The sequence below is a fragment of the Eschrichtius robustus genome, chromosome 7 (assembly GCF_028021215.1).
Source record: "Eschrichtius robustus isolate mEscRob2 chromosome 7, mEscRob2.pri, whole genome shotgun sequence".
NCBI classification, from domain to species: domain Eukaryota; kingdom Metazoa; phylum Chordata; class Mammalia; order Artiodactyla; family Eschrichtiidae; genus Eschrichtius; species Eschrichtius robustus.
The window spans coordinates 73,263,031-73,284,442 of NC_090830.1; the positions used below are offsets into that span (position 1 = coordinate 73,263,031).

At 37.2% G+C, this 21,412-nt stretch overlaps 1 protein-coding gene across 1 annotated transcript in view; it reads right to left on the reverse strand.

Annotated features, from left to right (window-relative positions):
* Positions 1-21,412, reverse strand: part of CTNNA3 (catenin alpha 3) — a 1,637,417-nt gene that overhangs the window by 1,592,632 nt on the left and 23,373 nt on the right. Inside the window, exon 2 of the mRNA XM_068548855.1 lies at positions 18,988-19,180. Within this exon, the coding sequence (XP_068404956.1) occupies positions 18,988-19,180 (193 nt within the window). The remainder of the gene's footprint in view (positions 1-18,987; positions 19,181-21,412) is intronic.

Consider the following 21,412-nt stretch of genomic DNA (forward strand, 5'->3'; position numbering starts at 1 on the left):
AAATTTCCTTTTATGCCTCCGTGTCCTTACTTTGCTTCAAGGATCTCCAAAATCTATCCCAAATCTATCATCACAAGTTGATTTCCCACTTTGCTTTCCATGCATCCTATGCAATCAATGATCAGGCTTTAAGGAGTTCCAACATTGGATGACCATTTTAAAAAGGCTGAACCAAAAAGGAAACTGAGAGGAAGTAGCTAAAGAGTTAAAGAGGGAAAATCAGGACTGTGTGGTACTCCATTATTCAAGGAAACAGGGTGCTTAAGAAAGAAGTAAATAATCAGGTGTGTCAAATGTGCTGAGAATTCAAGTCTGATGATGCCAGAGGTATAAAAGTTTGTAAAAGACTCGTGAAAAAAAGATGATGAGCTCAATTTATACATGATAAGCATAAGGTAACACAAAAAAAGACAAAAAGTAAATGGTTAGAGCTGTGGTGTTGACCACAGTATGTACCACTTCTCACTGGAGAAAAAGTGAATAGAGTTTCAACAAGTGTGTTGAGAATCACACATTCCCAAGAATGACCACTATTTGCGGGAGTGAGTTGAGCATGATTATCAATGTGTTAACATAGAAAAATGATTGAAAAGCACTCAGAGTTTGGCGGTGGAGTTTTATATGATAACTGGAAGTTGCCACCAAAGCAGTTATAATTAAAGTCATGAGAATGAAAATGCTCCCCCCCCAAAAAAAAGGAGAGAAGAGAGGACAGAGAAGACCAAGACTAAGACTTAAGAAAAATCGTAGGAGACAAGAGGAAGAAGTCCACAAGGAAAAAGAAGGGGATTGTGGAGAAGTATTAGGACAATTTAGTGCATAACGTCTTAAAAGAGAAAAGGATAAAATTTCGAGGTGAAAAAATAAATGCCAAATGCAGCAGATGAGTTGAAGAGAATTAAAATTGTGCAAATTAGAGGGGCAGAGTCAAGATGGCGGTGTAGGAAGATGCAGAGTTCACATCTCCCCACAACTAGGGCACCTGCCAATGCTGGTGGGGGACCTCGACACCCAAGGAGACAGGAGGAACCCGCAAATGAACTGGTAGGACATGAGGGGACTGAGAGGGGAGGAGAAGTGGAGGCCGGACAGGACCGGTGCCCCGAGGGGTGGCTGAGAGGGGGGAGGGGTTCCCATGCCTGGAAGGACCCTCGGGGGCTCGGATCAGGGGAGTGCGCCCAGCGTTTCCCCTGCCCAATCAGCCAGGGAAGTCTGCCTGGCTCTTGGGTCAGGTCCTACGCCCTCAGAGGCCCCCTCTGGGCCACGTTGGTCCTGGGGGAGTAGGAGGGAGGCCGGGGGAGAACAGGAGAGGCAGGCAGGAGGGGCCCTCCAGGACCGGAGGAGTGGGAGAGGAGCGGAGGTTGTTGGCCCTGCCCACTCGGGCCCGGGAAGCCTGCTGGGCTCCCACACCATGTCCCCCCCCACTCCTAGGCCGCATTGGTCCTGGGGGCATAGGAGGAGGCCAGGGGGAGAACAGGAGAGGCAGGCGAGAGGGGCTCTCCAGGACCAGAGGAGCTGGAGAGGAGCAGAGGGCATTGGTCCCACCCACTAGAGCCCGGGAAACCTGCTGAGCTCCCAGGCTGGGTCGCCTGCCCTCCAAAGACCCCTCCAGGCCACATGGGTCCTGGAGGCACAGGAGGGAGGCCGGGGGAGAACAGGAGAGGCAGGTGGGAGGGGTCCTCCAGGACCAGAGGAGCAGAGAGCATTTGCCCCACCCACTCGGGCCCAGGAAGCCTGCTGGGGTGGGGTCCCTCACAGGTCCCAGGTGGGGTCCCCCACCCCCTGAGACCAAAGCTCCTGTGGTGGGAGCTCCAAGTCCAAACCACTGGACTAACAAAGAACCTCAGACCCCAGGGAATATTCACTGGAGTGCGGTCTCCCAGAGGTCCTCATCTCGGCACCAAGACCCACCTCTACCCAACAGCCTACAAACACCAGTGCTGGAGGCCTCAGGCCAAACAACCAGTGAGACAGGAACAGAATCCCACCCAACAACAAGAACAAAAAATGAGATGGCAAAAAAATATGTCACAGATGAAGGAGCAAGGTAAAAACCTGCAAGACCAAATAGATGAAAATGAAATAGGCAATCTATCTGAAAAAGAATTCAGAGTAATGATAGTAAAGATGAACCAGAATCTCGGAAATAGAATGGAGGCACAGATTGAGAAAATACAAGAAATGTTTAACAAAGATCTAGAAGAACTAAAGAACAAACAGAGAGGAACAACACAATAACTGAAATGAAAAATACCCTAGAAGTAATCAATAACAGAATAATTGAGGCAGAAGAACGAATAAGTGAGCTGGAAGACAAAATGGTGGAAATAACTGCCGAGGAGCAGAATAAAGAAAAAGAATGAAAAGAATTGAAGACAATCTCAGACACCTCTGAGACAACACTAAACTCACCAACATTCGAATTATAGGGGTCCCAGAGGAAGAAAAGAAAAAGAAAGGGTCTGAGAAATATTTGAAGAGATTATAGTGGAAAACTTCCCTAACATGGGAAAGGAAATAGTCACCCAAGTCCAGGAAGCGCAGAGAGTCCCATACAGGATAAACCCTAGGAGAAACACAGCAAGAACATATTAATCAAACTAACAAAAATTAAATTCAAAGAAAAAATATTAAAAACAGCAAAAGAAAAACAAAAAGTAACATACAAAGGAATCCCCATAAGGTTATCAGCTGATTTTTCAGCAGAAACTCTGCAGGCCAGAAGGGAGTGGCAGGATATACTTAAAGTGATGAAAGAGAAAAACATAAAACCAAGATTGTTCTACCCAGCAAGGATCTCATTCGGATTCGACACAGAAATCAAAACCTTTTCAGACAAGCAAATGCTAAGAGAATTCAGCACCACCAAAACAGCTTTACAACAAATGCTAAAGAAACTTCTCTAGGCAAGAAACACAGGAGAAAAAAAAGACCCCCAAAACAAACCCAAAACAATTAAGAAAATGGTAATAGGAACATACATATCAATAATAACCTTGCATGTAAATGGGTTAAATGACCCAACCAAAAGACACAGACTGGCTGAATGGATACAAAAACAAGACCCATATATATGCTGTCTATAAGAGACCCACTTCAGACCTAGGGACACATATAGACTGAAAGTGAAGGGACGGAAAAAGATATTCCATGCAAATGGAAATCAAAAGAAATAGCTGGAGTAGCCATACTCATATCAGATAAAATAGACTTTAAAATAAAGACTGTTACAAGAGACAAGGAAGGACACTGCATAATGATCAAGGGGTCAATCCAAGAAGAAGATATAACAATTATAAATGTTTATGTACCCAACGTAGGAGCACCTCAATACATAAGGCAAATGCTAACAACCATGAAAGGGGAATCGACAGTAACACAATAATAGTAGGGGACTTTAACACCCCACTTACACCAATGGGCAGATCATCCAAACAAAAAATAAATAAGGAAACACAAGCTTTAAATGACACAATAGACCAGATAGATTTAATTTATATTTATAGAAGATTCCACCCAAAAGCGGCAGAATACACTTTCTTCTCAAGTGCACATGGAACATTCTCCAGGATAGATCACATCTTGGGTCACAGATCAAGCCTCAGAAAACTTAAGAAAATTGAAATCATATCAAGCATCGTTTCTGACAACAATGCTATGAGATTGGAAATCAATTACAGGAAGAAGACAGTAAAAAACACAAATATACGGAGGCTAAACAGTGCACTACTAAATAACCAAGAGATCACTGAAGAAATCAAAGAAAAAATTTTTAAATACATAGAAACAAATGACAACAAAAACACAATGACGCAAAACTTACAGGACGTGGCAAAAGCAATTCTGAGAGGGAAGTTTATAGCAATTCGATCTCACCTCAAGAAACAAGAAAATCCTCAAATAAACAATCTAACCCTATACCTAAAGCAACTACAGAAAGAAGAACAAAGAAAACCCCAAGTCAGTAGAAGGAAAGAAATTGTAAAGATCAGAGCAGTAATACATGAAATAGAAATGAAGAAAATGATAGCAAAGATCAACAAAACTAAAAGCTGGTTCTTTGAGAAGATAAACCAAGTTGATAAACCCTTAGCCAGACTCATCAGAAAAAAAGGGAGAGGACGCAAATCAATAAAATTAGAAATGAAAACGGAGAAATCAAAACTGACACTGCAGAAATACAAAGGATTATAAGAGACTATACAAACAACTATATGCCAATAAAATGGACAACCTGGAAGAAATGGACAAATTCTTGGAAAGGTACAATTTTCCAAAACTGAACCAGGAAGAATTAGAAAATATAAACAGACTTATCACAAGTAATGAAATTGAAACTGTAATTAAAAATCTTCCAACAAATAAAAGTCCAGGACCAGATGGCTTCACAGGTGAATTCTATCAAACATGCAGAGAAGAGCAAACACTGATCCTTCTGAAACTCTTCCAAAAAATTGCAGAGGGAGGAACACTCCTAAATTCATTCTACGAAACAACCATCACCCTGATACCAAAACCAGAAAAAGATATCACAAAAAGAAGAAAATTATAGACCAATATCACTGATGAACATAGATGCAAAAATCCTCAACAAAATATTAGCAAACAGAATCCAACAACATATTAAAAGGATCATAACACCATGATCAAGTGGGATTTATCCCAGGGATGCAAGGCTTCATCAGTATATGCAAATCAATCAATGTGATAAACCATATTGACAAATTAAGGAATAAAAACCATATGATCATCTCAATAGATGCAGAAAGAGCTTTTGACAAAACTCAACACGGATTTATGATAAAAAATTCTCCAGAAAATGGTCATAGAGGAAAGCTACTTCAACATAATAAAGGCCATATATGACAAACCCACAGCCAACATCATACTCAATAGTGAAAAACTGACAGCATTTCCACTAGGATCAGGAACAAGACAAGGATGTCCACTCTCACCACCCTTATAAAACATTCTTTTGGAAGTCTTAGCAATGGCAATCAGAGAAGAAAAAGAAATAATCGGAATCCAAATTGGAAAAGAGGAAGTAAAACTGTCACTGTTTGCAGATGACATGGTACTATACATAGAAAATCCTAAAGATGCCACCAGAAAACTACTAGAGCTAATCAGTGAATTTGGTAAGGTTGCAGGGCACAAAATTAATGCACAGAAATCTCTGGCATTCCTATACACTAACAATGAAAAATCAGAAAGAGAAATTAAGGAAACAATCCCATTTACCATTGCAACAAAAAGAAAAAAATACCTAGGAATAAACTTACCTAAGGAGGCGAAAGACTTGTACTCAGAAAACCATAAAACCCTGATGAAAGAAATCAAAGATGACATAAACAGATGGAGAAATATAACCTGTTCTTGGATTGGAAGAATCAATACTGTGAAAATGACTCTACTACCCAAAGCAATCTACAGATTCAATGCAATCCCTATCAACCGATGGCATTCTTCACAGAATTAGAACAAAAAATTTTACAATTCGTATGGAAACAAAAGACCCCAAATAGCCAAAGCAATCTTGAGAGAGAATAACAGAGTTGGAGGAATCAGGCTCCCTGACTTCAAACTATACTATGAAGCTACAGTAATCAAGACAGTATGGTACTGGCACAAAAACAGAAATATAGATCAATGGTATAGAATAGAAAGCCCAGAGATAAACCCATGCACATATAGTCACCTAATTTATGACAAAGGAGGCAAGAACATACAGTGGAGAAAAGACAGCCTCTTCAGTAAGTGATGCTGGGAAAACTGGACAGCTACATGTAAAAGAATGAAATTAGAACACTCCCTAACACCATACACAAAAATAAACTCAAAATGGATTAAAGACCTAAATATAAGGCCAGACACTATCAAACTCTTAGAGGAAAACATAGGCAGAACACTCTATGACATAAATCACAGCAAGATCCTTTTTGAACCCAGCTCCTAGAGAAATGGAAATAAAAACAAAAATAAACAAATGGGACCTAATGAAACTTAAAAGCTTTTGCACAGCAAAGGAAACCATAAGCAAGATGAAAAGACAACCCTCAGAATGGGAGAAAATATTTGCAAATGAAACAACGGACAAAGGATTAATCTCCAAAATATACAAACAGCTCATGGAGCTCAATATCAAAAAAACAAACAACCCAATCCAAAAATAGGCAGAAGACCTAAATAGACATTTCTCCAAAGAAGATACACAGATTGCCAACAAACACATGAAAGGATGCTCAACATCACTAATCATTAGAGAAATGTAAATCAAAACTACAATGAGGTATCATCTCACACCGGTCAGAATGGCCATCATCAAAAAATCTAGAAACAAAAAATGCTGGAGAGGGTGTGGAGAAAAGGGAACACTCCTGCACTGTTGGTGGGAATGTAAATTGATACAGCCACTATGGAGAACAGTATGGAGGTTCCTTAAAAAACTAAAAATAGAACTACCATACGACCCAGCAATCCCACTACTGGGCATATACCCTGAGAAAACCATAATTCAAAAAGAGGCATGTACCAAAATGTTCATTGCAGCTCTATTTACAATAGCCAGGACATGGAAGCAACCTAAGTGTCCATCATCGGATGAACGGATAAAGAAGATGTGGCACATATATACAATGGAATATTACTCAGCCATAAAAAGAAACGAAACTGAGTTATTTGTAGTGATGTGGATGGACCTAGAGTCTGTCACACAGAGTGAAGTAAGTCAGAAAGAGAAAAACAAATACCGTATGCTAACACCTATATATGGAATCTAAAAAAAAAAAAGGTACTAATGAACCTAGTGGCAGGGCGGGAATAAAGACGTAGACATAGACAATGCGCCTGAGGACACGGAGCGGGTGGGGGAAGCTGGGTCGAAGTGAGAGTGGCATCAACATATATACACTACCAAATGTAAAATAGATAACTAGTGGGAAGCAGCCGCATAGCAGAGGGAGATCAGCTCGGTGCTTTGTAAGACCTAGAGGGGTGGGATAGGGAGGGTGGGAGGGAGGCTCAAGAGGGAGAGGATATAGGGATATATGTATGCATATGGCTGATTCACTTTGTTGTACAACAGAAACTAGCACAGTATTGTGAAGCAATTACACTCCAATAAAGATGTATTAAAATAAATTAATTAAAAATTTAAAAAGTAAAAGTAAATAAATAAATAAAATTGTGCAAATTAATCGTATTAAACAACTAGGTCAAAGCAGAAAAACAGACAAGGTAAAATAGCATTAGGAGTTAAGAAGAAAGTACTGTAGACTAAAAGGAAATACAATTTTTATTAAATATTTGCCAATCATCAGGCAGGGGTAAGCTAATATGAGTGAAGAAAGAACCAGTAAAAAGGAATATGAACGTACAGCCTAGAGGAAAAAAAAGATAATTGTAGAATAAAAGTCTCTCAAGAGAGGAGAAGGGGTGAGCTAGGATCCAAGTAATGATTGGAAAGATTAGTTTTAAAGTGTAAAAAGGAACACCACTTCCTTTGAAACTGAAGAAAGAGATGAGAAGAAAAAGTCAAGGACAGAAATTCTAAGATACTTATTGCTGACCCTGAGAAATTGCTGACAGCTTAATGCACTCTTTAACACTTGAGTTTGCAACAAAACAATAATGTTCAGACCTGTTTTCCACGAGCATAAACTTTTTCTTTTTTTGGCCGCACAGCATGCAGGATCTTAATTCCCCGACCAGGGATCGAACCCGTGCCCCCTGCAGTGGAAGCACGGAGTCTTAACCACTGGACTGCCAGGGAATTCCCAAGCATAAACTTTAGATTACTTGTCAGCATTACACCTACTCTGTTACCTTTACACACACTTATGAAATAACTACAGCACAGTACCATCCCTCTAGCAAACTGCCACACTAGCAAAGCTATGGCTAATATATGAATCATGCCTTTGATTTCAGACTCTACTAGCTGAGGTTTCAGACCAAATTTTAGTTTCTAGGACTCATCACTTACAAATTAATGTTAACATGCGTTTAATCTTTGCTCCTGTCTTTGAATTATACATCAAAGTAAACGGTATATGGGTTACAGAATTTCTCTTACTTTCAAAACTGACATGACTGGTATTTCTCAAAATATCAGCCTGTCTGTATGTCATAGGTCCAGCATATCACGTGATTGAAATTGAGATGGCTGCACACACACATTAAGTACTTCCCAACTGCCTACACAGCACTTCAAGATGGGCGACTCTGAAGAGTTTGCTGAGGATATCAAATGCACCATAAGAAAAGCCTGCTGCTGGGATTAACAGATACAAACTACTATACATAAGACAGATAAGCAACAAAGATTTACTGTATAGCACAGAGAATTATATTCAATATCTTATAATAACCTATAATGGAATATAATCTGAAAATATATATATAACTGAATCACTTTTGCTATATACCTGAAACCAACACAATATTGTAAATCAACTATACTTCAATTAAAAAAAAAGAAAAGCCTGCTGCAGATTTTTCAAGTGAATGCTAAGGGATGCCATGTTGAGTGTTTTCCAGCAATTAGTAGTTTACAAGCAATGTAGCTAATTAGCTCAGTCTTCAATGGAAGTGTTTCCATAAACATTCTGCCAGCTACAAGACACCATGCATGCATGTTAAAATGTGTTTGAACCAGAGTTCATCATCCTCTTTCTAATGAAGAATGAACTGCAATTCCTAAAGCACACTGTACTTGGTGGAAAAGATTATAGTATTTGTGACTTTATGCTTATCTAAGAACACTCTTATAATAACAGTTAAATACACACAACATCAACATAGCAATAGATGGAAATAACAAGGCCAGCAGCTGTTGCCTTTGAAACCATATATAGGCTGTGAGTAAGTGGTGGTAAACACCAAACATTTTATCTAAGTCCTAACTGCAACGTTGTTGAGCAGAGTGGTTGGAGCTAACCTGTTACTTAGGGATGGTTAACTAAAAATGAACTGCTATTTTCTTGTATTAAAAAATGTTCCATAGGGAATTCCCTGGTGGTCCAGTGGTTAGGACTCCGAGCTCTCACTGCCAGGGTTCAATCCCTGGTCAGGGAACTAAGATCCCCCAAGTCATGTGGCACAGCCAATCAATTAATCAATCAATAAAAGGACTAAAATTTAAAAACAAGAGAGAAAGAGAAAGCAAAAACCAACCAAAAAAAAAAAAAAAAAAGTTCCATAGATCTGAGTTTCAAAAGATAAGATCTTTCAACTCAGGTCACCCGAAATGGACACCAATAAATTTCTTAAATCTCTACTTTCCCTTAGGAAACAACTTATTTCCCTCTACCAAAAAAAAAAAAAAAAAAAAAAAAATGCATTGAATAATCAGGAAGGCAATAGGTAACATTTTAAAGGTTCATTATTGTAAATTCTATAATGGCATTTGTTGTTTGAGTACTCAAGTATCCTGATAGGAAGACTAATTACACTTTCAAGATACCATTTTCCAGGAATAACACTCTCTAGAAGTAATTGTTTTCTCTGACTAATATGGATGATAGTAAGTCTTCATTCCTAATTCCTGCTGGGAAAAAAAATGCAAACCTAGGGTCTTGCAAATCATGAAGATAAAGAACTATGGAAATGTAGAAAGAGGGATAACTTTTTTAAATACCCTGAATACGTATATTATGCACAAGAGAAATGTGTACATTTTGCTTGTTTACTTCTCACTGGGAAGGGAGATAGTCCCCTAGCTACAAGCCACATCATCTACCCTGCTAGAAATACTCATGAGCCATGCAAAGTGGGGCAAGTTGTCAGCTGCTGCTGGCCTAAGCTTTACAAACATGCCGTTAGTTGGGAGGCTCCTACATTAATAGACTAGATAGCATAGCATTTCTTTTAGTATAAAATACCTAGCCCCATATTTGAGAAGAAGAGCTATATTAATTAGAGGGCTCCTGATGCATTAAAAAGCTCCTCATTTATTGGCTCATGGTTGCCTTGGTGGAGGCCCACAATTAAAAATAGATGGGGAAATATTTTAGCAGTGGCAGGATTCCAACAAATTTGCAAGTCCTCTCCCATCTGACATACATAAATACGAAGGCCACAGTACGTGTCTCCAACTGCTGGCTCTGGTAGGCATAAACTGCCAAGACTACTGATGTTAGACTACACGTTCCAGCTCCAGAAAATTTAAACCAAAGTATCAATATATGGGGATTTGATAGGTGCTGTGCTCCACCTGTGTAGGCACCTTGGTTTGTATGGCAGTGTACAAAAGAGTTGAATTGTAACCTTTCTCTGAACACTCTTGAAATCTCAAATTAATTATCCCTTTATACATTAAGGAACCCATACTTTTATATCTAAAAATGTGTAATTTTTACTAAGAATCTAAAAATGTGTAATTATTAAGATAAAGCAGTTAATGTTTACATGAGAAAACTAAATATTATTTTTAAATGTTCTAAGGAAAAAGACTCTGATTTAACTGACAAACCTTTAAGACTTTTGCTAAACCCAGATGATTAGTTATCTTTTTTCCAAACAGCAAAACTAATAATATCTTTGTTTATTATTTATCTCTAGAATTTATTATGAAAGACGGTTCATGATGTTAACAAAACTTCAAAGTGTAGTTATCCCAGCCGCCACAACAGACCATACATCACTATACTTATCTTTCTACATATTAGAAAAAGTAGCATCTTTAGAATTAGAGACCTGAGAACAGCACATATTCCTAAATGTTTATGAACAGAAAGTACGTATAATCTCTGTTAAAACAATTCTTTGTTCTTTGCAATTTTGTGTATTAACAGCAAATGCCATATACTGTGTCACACCACTTTTGTAAAATTTGTCTCTAACATAAGCCAAATAAAGTACCATAATCTTACCATTATAAAGATCCCAAAGAAACAGACCATGTGTGTTTGCATGTCTCAAATGTTTCCCTCTTTTTGAAATTACTATCCAAAGTTTCATTTTAGAGGTAATACCTCAAGAAGCGCCAGTCTTATAAAGACAACTGCATTTCTACACACCCACAACACCAGAAATATAATTGATTTGAGTCCAGAAGCATACCTATATGTACATGGAACATTGGCATTTGACTAAAGTGACATACCAAAACTGTTTTTCAAAATAGTTGCACCAATTTACATTCCCATAAGCAATGTATAAAAGATACTATTGCTTTGAAGTCTTTGTAACACGTTAGACTTCTAAATTTTTGCCAATTGAATTGCATAAAATGGTATCTCATTTGCATGTCCCTGATCATTAATGAGGTTGAACATCTCTTTGTATTTTTGTTGGTACTTATTCTTCTGTAAAAACCTTTGCATGCCCATTTTTCTTTTGTCTTTCTTATTGATTTATGAGAGTTCTTTATGTGTTCTTGTTATTAATCCCTTGTTGTGTTTATGCCAATATCTTTTCTAAGGGTGTCTTTTCATTTTCTTTAAAAATTTTTTTGATGTAAGAAAGTTCTTAGTTTTGGTATAATAAAATGTCAGTCTTTTCTTTATAGTTTTTTGTTTCATGTTTAATAAATCCTGTTGAACATCCAAAGCCTTAAAAATATTCACCCTTATTTTTCACTGAGTTTTTAACTTTTAGATCCTAAATCCACCTGAAGTTGACTTTTTTGTATACGATTATAAGAAACCAAATGGCAGAGAGACTGAACAAGAGAGAAGCCAAAAAAATGGCAGCTGAGAGAATGAGATGTTAAGCAAAGAATTTTTCCCTCCTTCAGGAAGTCAGAGAGATAAAATTGGAGTTCTGAGACTGCCTAAGATGAAATGTCCTGTTAAATATCCTATACTTTCAACTGAGACCTCTGAGATGCTACAGCCAAGAGTAAGGGCTAGCTAGAAATAGAATAATCTTTAAAAATTAATTCTAAAATTTTCATCCACAATGCCCAGCATTTGATCAAAAACTATTCAAGACACCAGGAGACAAAATCAGTTACTTTAAAAACCAAAAGGAAAAATAGACAACAGAAACAAACCTACAGGAGAGCCACATATTGGACATGTCAGAAACAGGAATTAACTGTAATGGAGATGTTCAAGAAAAGTAATGGCAAGACAAAATTTCAGCAGGGAACTAGAATTTGGAAAGAAATTAAAGAAAACTATTTCTATTTCTATTTTCACAGATATAAAAACTATTTTTAAAAAACAAATGAAAATTAAAGAAATAAAAATGCATAATAACTAAAGTGAAAAATTCACTGGATGGACTTAAAAATAGACTGGAGAAGTCAGGAAAAAAGTATCATGAATTTGAAGGTAGATTTAAAATTAAAATGTTTTAAAGTACCATTTACAATATCATTAAAAAAATGAATTACATGTTTTTGAATCAGAAGACTCATTACTATTAAAATGTCAGTTCAGCACAAATTGATCTATAGATCCAGTTTAATCCCAATCAAAATCCCAGCAGGTTTTTTTGTAAAAATTGAGAAGCTGATTCCAAAATTTTATGGAAATGCAAGGGACCTAGAATAGCCAAATCAAAATAATTTTTATTTCAATACTTACTATGATATACAGTAATCAAGACAATGTGTTATTGCTATAAGGATATGTGAATCAATGGAACAGAAGAGAGTTCCAAAGGAAACTCACACAGATATGGTCAACTGATTTTCAGCAAAGGTGCAAAAGTGATTCAATTAAGAAAGAGTAGGGTTGTGAGTGTTTTTTTCAATAAATGGTACTGGAACCATGATACTTCCATATGCATCTATATGATGTTGGATTAATTTTATTCCCATATGAAAAAAAGTGAATCATGACCCCTAATTCACACCATTCATAAAAATTTGTTTCCAGATGGATTGTAAAGGTAAAACAATAAAGCCTCTAGATGACAATACAAGAGGATATCTTCTTCACTTCGTAATAGGCAAAATTTTTTACAAAACAGAAAAATCTCTACCCATAAAGGAATAAAATGATTAACTTGAATTTATCAAAATTACTTCTGAATATCAAAAATGCTTAAATTAATGAAAGGGAGAAGATTCTTTAATATCTACAACTAAAAAAAGACTCATAACAAGAACAAATTAAAACTACAATGGGTCTCCCAAGGCAATAGAAATAAAAGCAAAAATAAACAAATGGAACCTAATCAAACTTATAAGCTTTTGCACAGCAAAGGAAACCATCAACAAAACAAAAAGACAACCTACAGACTGGGAGAAAATATTTGCAAACAATGCAATCGACAAGGGATTAATTTCCAAAATATACAAACAGCTCACTCAACTCAACAAAAAAACAAACAACCCAATCAAAAAATGGGCAGAAGACCTAAATAGACATTCTCCAAAGAAACATACAGATGGCCAATAGGCACATGAAAAGATGCTCTGCATCGTTAATTATTAAAGAAATGCAAATCAAAACTACAATGAAGTATCACTTCACACAGGTCAGAATGGCCATCATTTAAAAGTCTACAAATAACAAATGCTGGGGTTTCCCTGGTGGCATAGTGGTTAAGAATCCGCCTGCCAATGCAGGGGACACGGGTTCGAGCCCTGGTCTGGGAAGATGCCACATGCCACGGAGCAACTAAGCCCATGCGCCACAACTACTGAGCCTGCACTCTAGAGCCCGTGAGCCACAACTACTGAGGCTGTGTGCTACAACTACTGAAGCCCATGCACCTAGAGCCCATGCTCCACAACAAGAGAAGCCACCGCAATGAGAAGCCGGCGCACCACAACGAAGAGTAGCCCCACTCGCCGCAACTAGAGAAAGCCCGTGTGCAGCAATGAAGACCCAACGCAGCCAAAAATAAAAATAAATAAATAAATTTATTTTTAAAAAATAAATAAATAACAAATGCTGGAGAGGGTGTGGAGAAAAGGGAACCCTCCTACACTGTTGGTGGGAAGGTAAGTTGGTGCAGCCACTCTGGAAAACAGTACAGAGATTTCTTAAAAAAACTAAAAATAGAGTTGCCAGGTGATCCAGCAATCTCACTCCTGGGCATACATCCAGAAAAAACTCTAATTCAAAAAGATACATGCACCCCTGGTACTTCTCTGGTGGTCCAGTGGCTAAGACTCAGCTCTCCCAATGTAGGGGGCTTGGGTTCGATCCCTGGTCAGGGAACTAGATCCTGCATGCCACAACTAAAAGATCCCACATGCCGCAATGAAGACCTGGCGCAGCCAAATAAATAAATAAATAAATGTTTTTTAAGAAAAGATACATGCACCCCAATGTTCATAGCAGCACTATTTACAATAGGCAAGACATGAAAACAACCTAACTGTCCATCAACAGGTGAATGAATAAAGAAGAGGTAGTATATATATATACAATGGAATACTGCTCAGCCATAAAAAAAGAATGAAATAATGCCATTTGCAGCAATATAGATGGACCTAGAGATTATCATACTAAGTGAAATGTCAGAAAGAGAAAGACAAATACCATATGATATCACTTATATAGGGAATCTAAAATATGATACAAATGAACTTATTTACAAAACAGAAACAGACTCACAGATATAGAAAACAAACTTATGGTTACCAAAGGGGAAAGAGGGTGGGGGAGGGATAAATTAGGAGTTTGGGATTAGCAGATACAAACTACTATATCTAAAATAGATAAACAACAAGGTCCTACTATATAGCACAGGGAACTATATTCAGTATCCTGTAATAAACCATAATGGAAAAGAATATGAAAAGAATATATATGTATAACTGAATCACTTTGCTGTACACCAGAAACTAACACAACACTGCAAATCAACTATACTTCAATTAAAAAATAAAATAAAGAAAAAAAAAACTACAATGGGATACCACCACATACAGTTTAATTAAAACACTGACACTTGTTAACACCAAGTGAGCAAGAATATAGAACCACTGGAATTCTTATACCTTACTGATGAGAGTGTCAATTGGAAAATCCACTCTGGAAAATTGCTTGGTACCGTCTATTAAAGCTGAGTGTATACCTTATGACCCAGCAATTTCTTTCCTAGGTATAAACCCAATAGCAATGTCTACATTCATGCACCAAAAGTAATGCATACATAATAGCGATGTACAGTAAAGCCAAAAACTGGAAACAACTCAAATATCCATCAACAGTAGAGTGGATAAATAATTATGACCTATTCATCAATGAAAACAAATGAACTACTATATGGTAAGACACATTGAGCAAAAGAAGCCAGGCTCAAGAGACTGCATACTGTATGATCCCACTTACACAAAGTTCAAAAAGAGGGAAAAAAAACTAACTTATGTAATAACCAGGATAATGGTACTTGTGAGGTGAGGGAGTAGTAAGTGGCACAGAGGGTGCTTCTAGGGTTCTAGTAATGTTCTATTTCTTGATCTAGGTGGAGGTTACATTAGTGTATTCACAATGAAAATGTATTGAGTTGTTCATGATAATATATGCACTTTTTGTATATATGTCATTCTCAACAAACCACTAAAAAGCCATACATATTGTATAAGCAATTGTGTGACTTAGAAGCAATGTCTGCTGTAGGGGAGCAGAGGCTACACAAAGGTAGTAAATATGCTATAGGCAAAATATATAATCTAGACATTATAAACAATTCTTAGCTAATTCCTAGGTCACTGTAATGTGAATATGCTGAAACTATTTAAATAAAAACCAGATTTAATACTTAACCATTGTATAAGACCATGAGTGACCATATATAATCACTACGTGGACCACGTTTTCTGGATCTTGACAGTTTCACCTTTCCTTTCACCATTCCCCCCCAATACTATCCATACCTATCTTCTACAAGCATATTCTTTAGGTAGCCAAAGGCCCATTTTATTTATCACTTTGACTCTCTAAGGGCACTAAAGGCAGTAAAACAGAATAAAAGAGAATCCTATAATAAGGCTATATAAATTACACTATGTTTTTATTAGAAAAAAATCTCTAAATTACTCTCAAAATTCTTCTTCTTGAAAATAAGTCAATATATATATAGATAAAAATATCCTCTACTTCCAATATTTTTCACTTTTTCAAATGCATTAAACTTATCATTTGCTCTTTACTAGTCCTTCACATTATACCACCAGACAAAGCCCTTAAAAAACAAAGAAAAGAAAAAAAAGAATGAAAGCAGGAAAACTTTAAAATATGTTTCTAGTATCATAGAGAATTGCTTGGATCAGAACTCATTCTCCTGATACTTCAACTCCACCACTGAGCTAAAATTCCTTCCAAGTCTTAGAGAACAGTGCTCTTACTGTCACCATCTCTGCTATCCATAGGATAAGCATTGGCCATTCCCCAAATTCCAGAACCACTTGCCATTTCACTGCTTTCTTCCTACACTCTAGTGGCAGTAGTTCAATTTGGCAGTTTGTCAAAAAGATTCAGAGTATAAAGCACTTGGTGATCTTTAACCAAATGTATTTGTTGTGTATACAGCATATGCCATATATATGTATTTCACACATTATAACAGAACATAGTGAAGGACACACTGCATAATCCTAGAATCCAAAGACTTCTCTTTGAGAACTTTTCCTTAAAATAATTTACTTTTATTGAGCTAAAAGTGTTGATTACTTTTTTTAAAAAAAGCAAATACCATTTCTTGACAATTATTACAATTATTGTTCCCTTCTAAGAAAGACCAATGGCTTACAAATTTATTGCCACGTGACTTGTGGCAACTATGTTGTCAAATAGATCACATTTTCCGAGAGAAACAGTACCAGATAGGGTTCATATTCCTTCCAAAGACTTAGAAAAGGAACCATGAGAGATAATTTTTCATAAAAGCAAAGATAAAACCATTATAAATTTTTATAATATAAAATGATAAAATGATGCTTAGATTCTTTTTTTATTTAATAGACATTTACCAGGTGTCTGTTATATGTCAGGCATTGCTAATCAAATAGACTTGGTGCTTGCCACCTTGAAGAAATTGAGTCTAGGGACTTCCATGGCCATCCAGTGGTTAAGACTGCGCTTCCACTGCATGGGGCATGGGTTCAATCCCTATTCGGGGAACAAAGATCCCACATGCCACGTGGTGTGGTCAAAAAAAATGCAAGAAATTGAGTCTAGATTTATTGAACAAATAATCAATGTCTGGTGTATGGGGTGGCAAGTGCTATGAAAGAGAGATGCCTAGTCTGTCAGGACATAGAAGAAGAGCATCTATATCAGCATCAAGGTGTCAGTAAACACTTCCTGTGAAAGATGACCTGGGCTGAGTTTTGCTACATAAGAATTGGCTGAGTGAAAAGGGCAATCCAGGTGAAGGGAATTGCTGGTAACAGGCACAGAAGCATAAAGCAACACGTACCATTCAAGATGCTATGAGTCCTTACTTGGAAGGAAGTTTGAGAGGGGAACAGAATCAGGAAATGAGAAGGGAGAGAATAGTAGAAGCCAAATCATGGAATGTCGTGGTAGCTAGGTTTAAAAGTTTGAACTTTATCCAGAAAGACAGTCCCCTAATCCTTCAAAGGTTACTAAAATGATTTTAACCAGGGAAGTAAAATGAGTATATTTTCATTTTTGAAAAACATGTTTGGCTTTGGTATAGGACAAGGCTAAGGCAGTAATCCAGAATTCAGAAGGCAACATTAGGAATGGAGACGAGAGAACAGATCTGAGAAACAAAAGGAGATAGGATTTGTTGAACTTGGCGGCTAATTGGAAGAGAGGGTAGAATAAAAATGAAGAGTCTAACTGACTTGGTAACTAAGTGGATGATGGTACCAGAGCAGAGAAGATAGGAGAAAGAGTAGGTCTGAGGTGGTAGGGAGCAAGGAGGAAAGATGAATTTATTTCAAATTATCTTAGGCATTATGTTTTCTATATATTGTCCAAAGAATCCCTTTAATATATAAATCATATATAACTATAGCAAAAAACTCCCCTGTATTTGACTTAAACTTTACTGTGGCTAGTATATTCATTTTAATTATTTAATTAGCAAAAATTTCCTGATTTTCTTAAAGTTATGTTTGGGATGGGGAGAGGAAAATATTTGAACACCCCTAGTCTCTTTTACAAAGCTGAACAGGAAAATTTGCTTCCTTATCCTCTCAAAATAGTTCCTAGCAGCAAGCTGATGTATAAAATCATTCCATTAACTAAAGAATATTGTGCAGTTCTTTATAAAATAGCCTGCAAATGAGACATTCATTATAATAAAACTGTTCAAGATATCAAAAGGTAAAATATACACTTTTATTATGTAATATTTTTGTGTGTGTGGTTTTTTTTTTTTTTTGGAGTGTAGTTGATTTACAATGTTGTGTTAGTTTCAGGTGAACAGCAAAGTGATTCAGTTATACATATGCATATATTCATTCTTTTTTAGATTCCTTTCTTATATAGGTTATCACAGAATATTGAGTAGAGTTCCCTATGCTATACAGCAGGTCTTTGTTGGTTATCTATCTTATACATAGTAGTGTGTGTATGTTCATCCCAAGCTCCTGATTTATCCCTCCCCACTGCGTTTCCCCTCATTATTTAATGCTAACATAGCAGCAACATGAGTTATACATAGTTTATGCAAAACAATTTTTATGTTTAGGAAATCTAAACCTCCAGAATAATGAAAAATAAAAAATGTACCTCTGAGGTGGCCAGGTCTGAAACTTCCATCTCCAACTGTTTACAAGGAACTTTATGATTTGTTTATGTATGGGAAAAAAATATCTCTTCAGCTTCATTAGTCACTTCTCATTTTATGACAAAAATTGTACATTTCTCTTTGTTTATTATGGATAAACTATGGCATGAGGGGACCTGAACAACTAAAGGAAGAACCAGGAGGGGGGTCTGAGTCTTGGAGCTGCCTAATGAGCCACTCTGCCTCCAACAGCTAGCTCCTCAGAGCTCTACAAAAGACTAACTAAACTCAAGTCAACTAAAACACAACACTCAAATCTAATTCGGTAACTAACATCAGGAGCAGTTTGCTCCTGAGCAGGACCAGAGTACTCACTTTCTTTGCGAACTTCCTCAAGGGCCCCAGTAAGCTCCTCCTTTAAAACTGTGGCTTCTTGAGCAATCTTCTCTCCCTTGTCTAATAAATTCCAAGTTGCTTCCTCCACAGAAGCTAGAAGGACTCTGGCTCTTTTTGATCGTCCTTTTTTCCTGTTGGAAGGATTCTGGGGACAATTTACAAGTGTAGTAACCTAAAATTGGAAAAATACAAGTCACTCATTAGACAAATTGTGAGAGGAACCCAGCCCTGGGATATCATAGCCCAGAACAAAAGGAAGTATTTCTTAATAACATGATTCACTCGCAACACTACTGGTACATTCCCAAAAGTCAGGTCAAGGCACCAAGAGCAGTATTACCAGCTACCACAGAGTTCCTAATTAAAGACAGGAAGGAAGGGAGGGAGGGGGGGAGTGAGGAGGGGAGGGAGGAAGGAGGGATAGAGATTGAATCTCATCAAGTTTTACTATTGGACCAATGCAGAATACACAATACTCAATATACACATATATATTATTTGATATATATATAGCAAATGATTATTTATATCACTTTGTAGCCAGCAATCTATATTAAGAGGGAGGCAAAAATAATTATAATTAAGTCAATAAGTATTAATATATGTAGGTTAAGAATAGAGATTACTAATGTTGGGGCAGGGGGTGCAGAACCACTCTGAAACATGTAGAACAGTGGTTACTTCAGAAGGACAAAACCCAAATCCTTACTATGATCTACATTCTGGCCCTCTGTAAACTCTTTTACCTGTCTCCCACACTCCCCCCAACTCAGTTGGCCTCTCAAGCAATCAGGTCCTCCTCTAAGTGCCCTATCAAGAGGCCTTCCCTGACCACCCCAATCCCCACCCTCTCCCACTCTGTCCCCTCACTACACGTTATAATTCTTCAGAACATTTATAGAGCCTGACATTTTTTATTTGTTCATATATGTTTATTGCATCCTTCTAATACTAAAATGTAAACTCCACGAAAACAGGAAATGTGGTTTGTTCTCCCTCACTCAGAACAATCACAAAGTAGTTGTTCAATAAATATTTCTTATATTAATGGCTTAATGAATGGGGTAGTTGAACAGAGGGACGTTTTAATGTCTATATTTTGAATTGCCTGAATATGTTAATAATGAGCATGTATTACTTTTGTAAATTTGTTTAAAATAAGAATAAACTCATGGGACTTCCCTGGTGGTACAGTTGTTAAGAATCTGCCTGCCAATGCAGGGGACATGGGTTCAAGCCCTGGTCTGGGAAGATCCCACGTGCCACGGAGCACCTAAGCCCATGTGCCACAACTACTGAGCCTGCGCTCTAGAGTCCACGGGCCAAAACTACTGACTCTGCGTGCCACAACTACCGAAGCCCGCACGCGCGAAGCCCGTGCTCCGCAACAAGAGAAGCCACCGCAATGAGAAGCCCGTGCACCGCAAGGAAGAGTAGCCCCCGCTTGCCACGACTACAGAAGAACCACTCACAGCAATGAAGACCCAACACAGCCAAAAATAAAGAAATAAATAAAATTTTATTTTTTTTAAAAAAAGAATAAACTCATGATAAGAGCATTGTTTGGAGATAGAAATTAAGCACTTATATTTGGAAACAAAACCTTATACAAAATTACATTGTGAAAAATATCCATTTCTTAATTAAACCTTGAATTCCAATAAAAAAAATTTGGTTAACATTTTCATAAGCAAATCTGGAAGATCCCCATTGCAGAGGAAGAAAGAAAAAAAAATTTTATCCAGTATTTAAAATAGAAGACCTGAAACTCTTATTGAAAGCTAGGCTGGTGCATGTCATCAAATAGCCGAGGCTTTTAACAAATATGCACCACATCTTTGACAACAGACTATACATAATCCTTCCTGCTATGCAGTCCCTGGAGATTTTGCTTGTTTATTATTAATGGAGCATTAAGTATTTGTTTATTTGGTTATCTGGACCCAGTTCTTAGCCAGGAACTGAGAAAGAACTTACAAGCTATGGGGAAAATATGTGGATGAAAATTGTTTTTGTCTGCTCTGCTATTGCCTTCCCCTGTCCAAAAGACCCTCTTCTTTATTCTAATTTGCTTTATTCCCATATTCACAACCCAGACTGGAGTTCCTTGTAGCAAGCCTTTATTTCCTTTCTTGGAAAATGAGAATAACCATATTATCCTATAAGAGTATATGAAGTTTAAATAATATAAAGTGTTTTTTAAGATGCATAACATGACACAAATATTGGATGCCATTTAATGTGTGTTTTCTAGTCCATTCCCCATGGATTCCTTGTCAAAGATGTTCTCTCTGGGTCTACCCATATCTTGCTCTTAGGGTCCCCTGTGCTAAATGTGATGAAGTCAATTAACAAAGCACATTCTATGTGCTTTACAAGCAGTCAAGTAGGGCCATGTGTCTTT